The 8,942-nt window shown below is 52.0% G+C and overlaps 1 protein-coding gene across 1 annotated transcript; it reads left to right on the top strand.

Annotated features, from left to right (window-relative positions):
• The first annotated feature begins 1,674 nt into the window (after positions 1-1,674).
• LYPD4 (LY6/PLAUR domain containing 4) lies at positions 1,675-6,896 on the top strand. The gene is made up of 5 exons (XM_004710354.2): positions 1,675-1,758; positions 4,905-5,078; positions 5,308-5,451; positions 5,891-6,217; positions 6,694-6,896. Exons 2-5 carry the CDS (start codon positions 5,012-5,014, stop codon positions 6,894-6,896), a joined length of 741 nt encoding a protein of 246 aa, XP_004710411.1. The 5' UTR covers positions 1,675-1,758; positions 4,905-5,011.
• The last annotated feature ends 2,046 nt before the right edge of the window (positions 6,897-8,942 follow it).

Raw genomic sequence — 8,942 nt, forward strand, 5'->3', positions numbered from 1 at the left:
CAACAATTGCATTCCACCTTCCAGTATGGATTGAAGTCCTACAAATACTTGGGGACCTGATCTCATTTCCATAGTCTTGTATGGTCCCTGCAGGTCGATCAATACTCCTGAGTCTCCCCCCTGCAGCCCCCCCCCTCCAAAAACCACCCACCATGATTCTGACTCATAGCCACTCTACAGAGCAGAGCAGAACTGGCTCTGTGGGTGTCCGAGGCAGTAAGTGTTTAGGGGGGTGCAGCCAGCCTCATCTTTCTCCCGCAGTGGCTGGTGGTTTTGAACTGCTGACCTCTTAGCAGCCCCGGCTCCTTTCAACCACCCCCTGGACCCGTCCCATCTGACTTTGCCCTGGCACCCTCTGAAACCAGAACAGCCTCTGGCACCCTCAGGAACTGCAGGCTGCCCACGGCCCCCCTGCCCATCCTGGTTCATTCCCGTTTTCCTTCTGCCCAACTTGCGGCCGCTGCACCCCGTCCCAGCTCGGGGCACCACCAAGCCTCTTCGGGCACACCCAGTGCTTCGGGCTTCTTGGCCTGCTTTCAACGACCGATCTTGAGCACACCCATCCCGCCCCTTCGGTGCTCCGCCTTCTTGGCAGCCAGCTCCCCCCACCCAACTGCTGGGCAGCGGCCACGCCCTGCCGTCCCGGGAGGGGGAGGGGCGCGGGGAGCCCGCGAGGCGGGGAAGGGCAAGAGGAGCTCGAGGGACCGAGCTGGGGAGGAGGGGGGTGTCCGGAAGGAAATCCAGAGCAAAAGAGATGGAGCACAGGGAGGCCAAAAGGGCGGGGTGAGGATCGCACTGCCAGCCCGCGGGTTACCACAGCCTCGAGCCAGGTCAGAGGCAGTCGAAGAGAGAGGACCAAACTCCGTAAAGAAGTTTCTAGCCTGGAGAACGGCCGTGCTCGCGCTGTGTCCCCGCCCCCTTGGAGCTGGGACCAATCCGCTCCAAGCACCGCCTACCGCCGTCAAGGCGGGCAGCCAATAGAGCTTCAGGATCTAGAGCTGACCTCTTGCCCCGAACCTCCCCTTTTGCTTCTTTAGGCGCCAGACTCTCAAACCAGCCAATCACGCATCGAGTGGCCTGTCGCGCCGCTTCCTCCTCCCCTGCGGCCTGCCTTCTAAGACGGTCCCGCCCCTTTCTGAGGAGATGGCCAATGAGGCGTCGAGTATAGCTTACCGACTCGACGCTAGCCCCGCCCCTCCGGGAACGGCCGGGACGTTGACGCGGGCTCATCCGCGCATGCGCACAGCCTGCCCTTGGCCCTGCCGCCGTGCAGCTCGCTCGCTTTTCGGGTTTCTTTTGGTCGCTGGCCCCTTTGGGCTAGTTGGCCATTTTGTTTTCTCTTACTTCTCGCTCCTGTCACCCAACTGCCGAGTTACCCTTCCCCTGCGTAGTAATAGACGCTCCAGGGGGGCCCAGGCTGTCTGGTCGGCCGGTCCTCTCAGGACGTGTTTCCGTGCACCTTTGCATTTCCCTCGACTTTCCTCCGGGCGCCCTGCCCTCTTTTTCTCTCTCGGAGATGGTCTCATCCCCCTGAGGGCCGCGCGTGTCCCCCCACCCTCGAACCCCCGCCCCTCTGGATGGTACGTTTTGCTGGGCCGCCTCTCTCCCCACTGCAAGGTTCCATTCCGTTTGTTTTGCCCCGCCCCCCGTGTATGGGTGTATTTGGGTTTTGGGTTTTTGTTGTAAAGGACAGGACGACTCCATCCTGTGATTCTGAAAGAGTTTACCCGTTGTGGTTGCGTCCCCATTGCAACTCAGGTTGGTAGGTCCTGTTATTCTGCAATCCAGCTGGTGGGTGCCTCGCCCCTCTGCCAATCCTCTGTCCGCGTCGATTTCCCCGGTCTGTGTCCCGTCTTTTTTTTGGGGGGGGGGACGGGGGTGTCTTAGCCCCGTGGTTTGCCACCGAGTTTTAGGTGACAGATCTTGTGGATCTATGGCACTCTGGACTGGGAGAGGTGTCACAAGGACTCTGGCTGGACTAGTGTGCATGGGGGGGGGGGTTAGAAAAGAGATAAACTTGGAGAGAAAGTTGGAAAAGTTAGAAAAGAGGCTTGGGGCCAACCTGGGGGAGGGGCTCAAACACCCGACGGCAGAGCTGGAATTTGAGCCTTTCGGTAGTGGGGGTGGGGCGAGAGAGGAGAGCCAATATTCGTGGAGAGTTAAGCATCTGTCCAGCCTTTGTCCATATTATTATTCTGCACAATGACCCTACTTTTTTTTTTTTTTAAAGCAAAAGGGAAGAAATATATTGGAGCCCATACAGGAAACCCCAGAGGGGCCCAGCACGCCCTACTGTGTAGGCATGCCCAACAAAGGGTCACACCATTCACTGTACCCCCATGTCCCAGAGGGACTCCCCTGGAGCCGAGCCCCAAAGCCCCAGGACTGGCTGGGGGTGGGGACGACCCTACATTTGATCCTAGGCATTACCTGTTTTATAAAGGAAGCAGGCTTAGCATTCAGCAAATTGCACAAGATCACACATCTCATATCTGGAGGAGTAAAGAGTCCCATCTCTGAGTTCACCTGATGGACTTTGTGCCTGCTATCACACACACACCTCTTGGCTGAAGAGAATGGGAAATGGTGGTATCCATAGGGAGCTGTCCGAAATTCACGCTGGATTCAGATGAGGATGTGGCCACAAGGCTGTACCATTGCTCTTGTCAGACAGATCTCGGCTGAAAGCAGCAGACACATTGTCATTTTCTCAATTTCCAACTCCCCGTTTCTATTCTTTGATTGCACCGTCCATAGGCAGGCATTCTAAGCTGGTTATTTGGCTTGTATTTTCTCGTAAGATGTGTACTGTTTTATGCGCACGCATCTGTAATTGATGGAAGTGATAGTGTTATTTGCAACAACGTCAGTGTGCATTTAAGTTGCAGCTGCACCGTGCACATCTAGCATTTGCTTCTGTTTCATGTTCTTGGAGAGGGGCTCACATTGCCTTAGGCCACCATCCTCACCAATGATGTTGCATCTTCAGACATGCTCCTTGGTAGACCAGAGTAGACATTACAGAGACCTAGGAACAGAAGTGGGTATTTGAAACCTAATAAAATTAAGTATTGTCAGATTTCTCCCTGCAATCCTGCTTTGAGCCCAAAAAAACTGATCAGTGCTTTCAACTCTCCTGTTCTGTAGGGTTCAGAAGAAGATCTCATACATTCCCCAAGGAACGGCTGAGCAGTGTTGCACAAGGATTTCAATAACCCTATATGGGTGTAGGGTGGGAGGGGCGCATTAAGAACTAATGGAAACATTCCATTTCTTTTAATTCAGTTTTTCTATTGGCAGTTCCCCTCATATCGAATGATGCAGGGAGAATCTAAAAAAGATGGAAGGAATCCAGAGTCATCGTCTCAAAAAGAATTAGCGTTCAACCTGTTTCATGAGATAGTGTACGGTCAGGAACTGGTGGTAATGAATAAGTTCGTGCTACACTGAAGGCATGGGCTTGAAACCAGACTCCAGGAATGGATGGAATTCTAATGGAACTGTTCTGCAAGGCATGCCATGCAGGAGATGCTCACTTGTTGATGCCAAGAGATTTGGAAGGCAGCTCCGGGCCAACGGACTGGAAGAGATCCATATTCATGCCCATTCCAAAGAAAGGTGACCCAGCTGAATGCAGAGAATTTTGAACTGCATAACAATAACATGCAATTTTGCCGAAGATTGGTCAAAAATTGTGTTACTGTGTTAGCAGCACATCAAGAAGGAGCAGTCAGAAATTCAACCTGGATTCAGAAGAGGACCAGGAGAGAAGGTTATCCTTGCTAATGTCAGCTGGATGTTGGCTGAAAGTAGAGAAGACCAGAAAGATGTTTACCTGTGTTTTGTTGACTTTGCCAAGGCATCTGATTGTATAGGTTCTGACAAATTGTGGGCAGCATCTTACGTAATAGAAATTCTAGAACACTTAAGTTGTGTCTATTCTGTGCATAGACCAAGAGAAAGTCGTTTGAACAGAGCAAGGGGACAAGCGCATGGACTCAAACCAGGAGAATTGGGTAGGGTTGTGCCCTGTCACCACACTTACTGATCTGTCTACTGACTAAATAATCAGAGCCACTGGATTCTATGAAGGAGACTGCAGCCTCAGGTTGGAGGAAGACTCGTGTAACAGCCTGAAATACACAGTGACACAGCCTTGTTTGCTGAAATCAAAGAAGCCTCACAACATTTACTCGCGAAGACCAAAGGCTACAGCCTTCCGTGTGGAACACACCACAGCCTAAAACAAAAAGGCCCCCCAACTGGACCACTCAGCAGTATCGTGATAAACAGGAAAGATTGTGACGTCGTCCAGGATTTCTTTAAAGTGTTCAACATGAAAGGTGCCCCCTTGAGGCAGACATGCAAAAGCTGCGTAAGGAGGAAGCAAGACCACGGAGCATGAATGCCTTTGGATCATGGTAAAACAGAATAACCTGGTCACAGACATGTTCCCATAAACTCATTGAAGCCCATCATGTAAGCAAGGAAATCAACATTGGTACAAAAGTCTTAGGCTACAGACCTTACTTCTCTTTCATCAGATTTTATATGCATTCATTTGTGTTTGTGTGTGTGCCATTATTATTCAGTTTAAGAGTCCTTTAAATGCCCTTTCTGAACCAAGTGGTACTTAGATGGCAGGTAATTTTCACACACACGTGGGTCTTGAAAGTCCTTTGTTCTGTCCTCCTCACCTCTGGTGGGAGGACAGCCCGCATGACCTGAGTCCTCTGGATAAGCCAATGTCCTTCCAAGGCCCGTGTTCCAGTGGGAGGGTCCGGAGGGAAGTGAGAGCCTCGCTTTGAGAAGCTCAGGTGGTGGGTGACACGTGAAGAGCTGCACCAGAAGGTCTCAGGTCACTTAGGGTACACCCAAGTTGACAGAACAATTTTTCTCTCCAGAAGGTGGTGACTCAGTGAGTGGACAGGGAATTCAAGGACGGAGGAGAACTGACCTTGGGACCTGAGCTCAGACTGACCTCTAGCACCCAAGAACCAGACCCAAGACCATGGGACCCCAGCATTGGAGCCTTGTCAAGCTACTCTACCTCCTGGGGACCATCTCCACTCTTCCTCGTATGTCACTTGGGCTTGGGGGTGGGGTGGGGTTGGATACTTTGGGACTTCAGAGGATCAGGGCTTGGACTTAGGCCACTTGAGAAGGATATACTATTTCAGAACCCTCCAGGGGACAGGGTCTATGGAGGCTGAGCTCTTGGTTTCCATACCTGGACGCGGGAAGAATCCAGGGATTGAGGAGGCCAGAGTCGGGGCAGATGCCTGCAGGAGCGTTCTTTGTTTCTAGTGGCTGGGGCTCTTTTGTGCTACGAAGCAACAGCCTCGAACTTCAGGGCAGTTACTCTCCATAACTGGAAGTGGCTTCTGCTGAGGAGCAAGGTGTGCCAGATGCGAGAGGGCTGCGAGGAGACGCTACTGTTCATCGAGACAGGTGACACGGGGGTGGGCTTGATGCCTTTCTCTCCGCCTGCTGTTTCAGTTCCCCGCTCTCCTCCTAGCCCCTAGGGGGCTCTGGACTCAAGTTCCAGAGCTTCACCTCATCCTATCTTTGGGGGATCATGGCAGGGGCCCAGCGGGTTGTGGCATGGATTGGATAAGAGGGCAGGATACAGGTGGACAGATCCCAGTCTGGAGGAGAAGAAGCAGGCAGGGGGAGGGGGAGGGGCAGCAGGGCCTTCTGGGGGAGAGAAGAGTGAGACGCCGATGGAGACCAGCGCAGGAGCCCTGTGTAGTGCAGTATCCAGACACTGGGAGAGAGAGAACGTTGCCCCCCAGACCCGAGTGGACACAGGGCAAGCAGGATGTGGAAGGGTAAGGTCTGGATGGGATCAAAGATATTGATCAGTGCTCTCTAATCCTTTGCTCCTCAGGGACCCAAAGAGGAGTCGTGGGTTTTAAAGGCTGTACCACCGCCTTATCTTATCCCCGAGAAACATCTTACCTTGTTTCACCGCCTGGCATCTCCATTGCCTCCACCAGCCGTGTCTGCCGGAGTTACCTCTGCAATAACCTGACCAACTTGCAGCCCATCGTGCAACTCAAGGCCAACACTTTTGCATCTGTAGAAGCCTCTTCTCAAAGTTGCCCAACCTGTGTGGGCCCACACACTGAGGAGTGCCTCCCAAATTTTGTCAGCATTGAATTTTGCCCTGAGGAAGCCTCTAGTTGCTACAGTTCCACCTTAAAATTTAAGGCAGGTGAGAGGAGGACACTTGGTTTATCCATTGCCTATTCCTCCTACGACTCCCCCTCAGGGGTTGTCTAACACCCTTGCATCTCTGAGAGAGGCCCGTGGGATCTCGAGATGGGTCCAGGCTGCGGGGGTACAGGCAGATGAATTTCCCAAGCAGGAGGGTCAGGAACCCTGGTGGCAGAGTGGGTTAGGCGTGGGGCTCATACATTTGGCACAGAGTTAACAGTTCAAAAAACACCAGCCGCTCCGCCTGAGGAAGTTGAGGCTTTTTCTACTCCCATAAAGATTTCCAGCCTTGGGAACCCACAGGGTCACTAGGAGTTGAGATCAACTCGATGGCAGTGAGGTGGGTTCTGAGAGGGAGGGAGGGGGAGGGGGGGTGCCTGGTGCCTTTGGTGAGAGAGCAGTTTCTGGTTTTTGAAGGGCATCTGGAAAGAGGAGCAGGGCATGTGAGTCATGACTTCTCTTTCTTCCTTACAGGGTCTCTCAATTCCACCTTCCTCCTCATGGGCTGTGCGCATGATTATCAAAATCTTTTATCAGACTATCGGTCTATTGGGAGCATCCGAGTGACCGAGGTCCGGAATATCTTAGAGAGGGCACGGCTTTCAGGCACAGAGGCCTCCTGTCGGGGACCTGCCTGTGGCATTCTCTTAGGCCTCTTGCTCGCCTTCAGGGACTGACCATCCAGCTGTGCCAAACACGCCAACCCCCCGTATATTGATCAATAAAGTCACAGCGTCTTCTCTCTATTTTGTTCTGTGGTCCATGAGCGCTGTGGAGGTGTGGAAGGGGTATGATGCACCAAGAGTGCCCAGCAAGTTGGGGTCCATAGTGGGTAGCATCCTGACGTAGGGTAGTCATGGGGAGAGGGGAGGGAGGAAATGATCGAATAATGTGACAGTCTTCCAGGAGGAACCCAAATGCTCCGCTTCTTCTCCACTTCCTCTGAGGACCTGAGCTCCAGCCTGGGTTTGGCCCCTGACTTACAAGATCCTGGAGAAATCGAGTCCCTTTTCTGGACCCCAGTGTCCTCTCTTTGAAACAAAAGGCCTTATGAGTTTGCACAAACTGCCTCTGGATCCATGTACCAGTTCTGCACGAGCATGATCAAATGTTCCGGAATTCCCATTCTTCTCAAAGTCATCCATAGTTTATTATGAGCCACGCAGTCTGTGATAGGTTTAGTGTGCTAACCTGGCCAATAAGACCATGTGGGATTAATAAGGTCATGGTTTGATTGGAGGGCAAAGGGAGAAATGGCTCAGCAAGCTCTATTTCTCTCTCTCTTGCTCTCTGGTGAGCAGACCAGTGTGCTACTACCTTAGCTAGTTCTCTGCCTCAACTTGTGAGCTACATTACCGTGGGATACCCAACCCGTGGATCCTGTTGCTAGAGCTTGAGGTTCTTTTGAGACCTGCTTTGCCACGCTGCTGGTGTGTACATCACTCGAGCTTGGAACTGTCAGATCCTGTACTCTGGCTGACTGTTGGTGATGGGCCCTGCTGTTTGCTTTTGCTGTCTGTGGCTGGACTGCCTGTATTGCCCTGTGGAAGACTCAGCTGTCTGCTTCCTTGACCTTGGACCCAGCAGCCCTCGTGAGTTGAAGGACTTCCAGTATATTACCTGGTCCATGGAAGTGAGTTGAGCTGAGCCCTCTGTATTGCTGGGTGGGGTTATATTCCACACAATTCACTGTTCTATTCCTTTGTGCAGAATATATATATATCCAAAATCATAAGCGTCCTGGTTTTGTTTCTCTAGAGAACTCTAACACACAGTCAAGTAAGGGCCTTGGCATAGTCAATAAACACATTTCTGGTCTTCTCTGCTTTTCTTTTTTCTTTTTGGTAATCTCTCCTTTGAGTTGTGATCCATCTGACATCAAAATCCTCACAACAGGGCCAATAGGTAACATCATGATAAGTGGAGAAAGGGTTGAAGTTGTTGAGGACTTTGTCTTACTTGCCTCCACAGTCAATGCTCACAGAAGCAGCAGTCAAGCGACCAAAAGACATGTTGCATTTGCTAGATCTGCTGCACATGACCTCTTCAGAGTACTGAGAAGCAAGGGTATAACTTTGAGGACTAAGGTGTGCCTGACCCACGCCGTGGTATTTTCCGTTGCCTCACAGGCAGGTCAAAGTTGGACGTTGCATATGGAAGACCAAGGAAGAACAGACGCATTTGAATTGTGGCGCTGAAGACTACTGAAAGTACCATGACCCGCCAAAAGGACAAACCTGTCTGTCTTCCAAGAAGTCTAGTTAGAACACTCCTTGGAAGCAAGGATGGCAAGCCTTCATCTCACATACTTTGGGCCTGGGGTCAGGAGAGAGCACTTCCTGAAGAGGACATCGTGCTTGGTGAAGTGGTGGGGATAGGGCAGCCAGAAGGAGCAAGGCCCTCAACGAGATGGACGGACCTGGTGGCTACAGCAATGGGCTGAAACGGAGGAACCATTGTGAAGATGGTGCAGGACCGTTTGTTGTTTCGTTCTGCTGTGGGTTGGAACCTCCTAGATGTCACCTGACAGCAGCCCCATCAGCTGTTCGCACAGGAGCTCTGGGGGAGCAGTAGTCACGAGTTGGGCTGCCGACGACGAAGTCGGTAGTTTGAAACCATGGGAGGAAGATGGGGCTCTCTACTCCTGGAAACAGTTCTAGTTTTGGAAGTCGGTAGTTTGAAACCATGGGGCTCTCTACTCCTGGAAACAGTTCTAGTTTTGG

This window comes from Echinops telfairi, unplaced genomic scaffold (genome assembly GCF_000313985.2).
Source record: "Echinops telfairi isolate 266 unplaced genomic scaffold, ASM31398v2 ScPeMD7_655;HRSCAF=1070, whole genome shotgun sequence".
Taxonomy (NCBI): domain Eukaryota; kingdom Metazoa; phylum Chordata; class Mammalia; order Afrosoricida; family Tenrecidae; genus Echinops; species Echinops telfairi.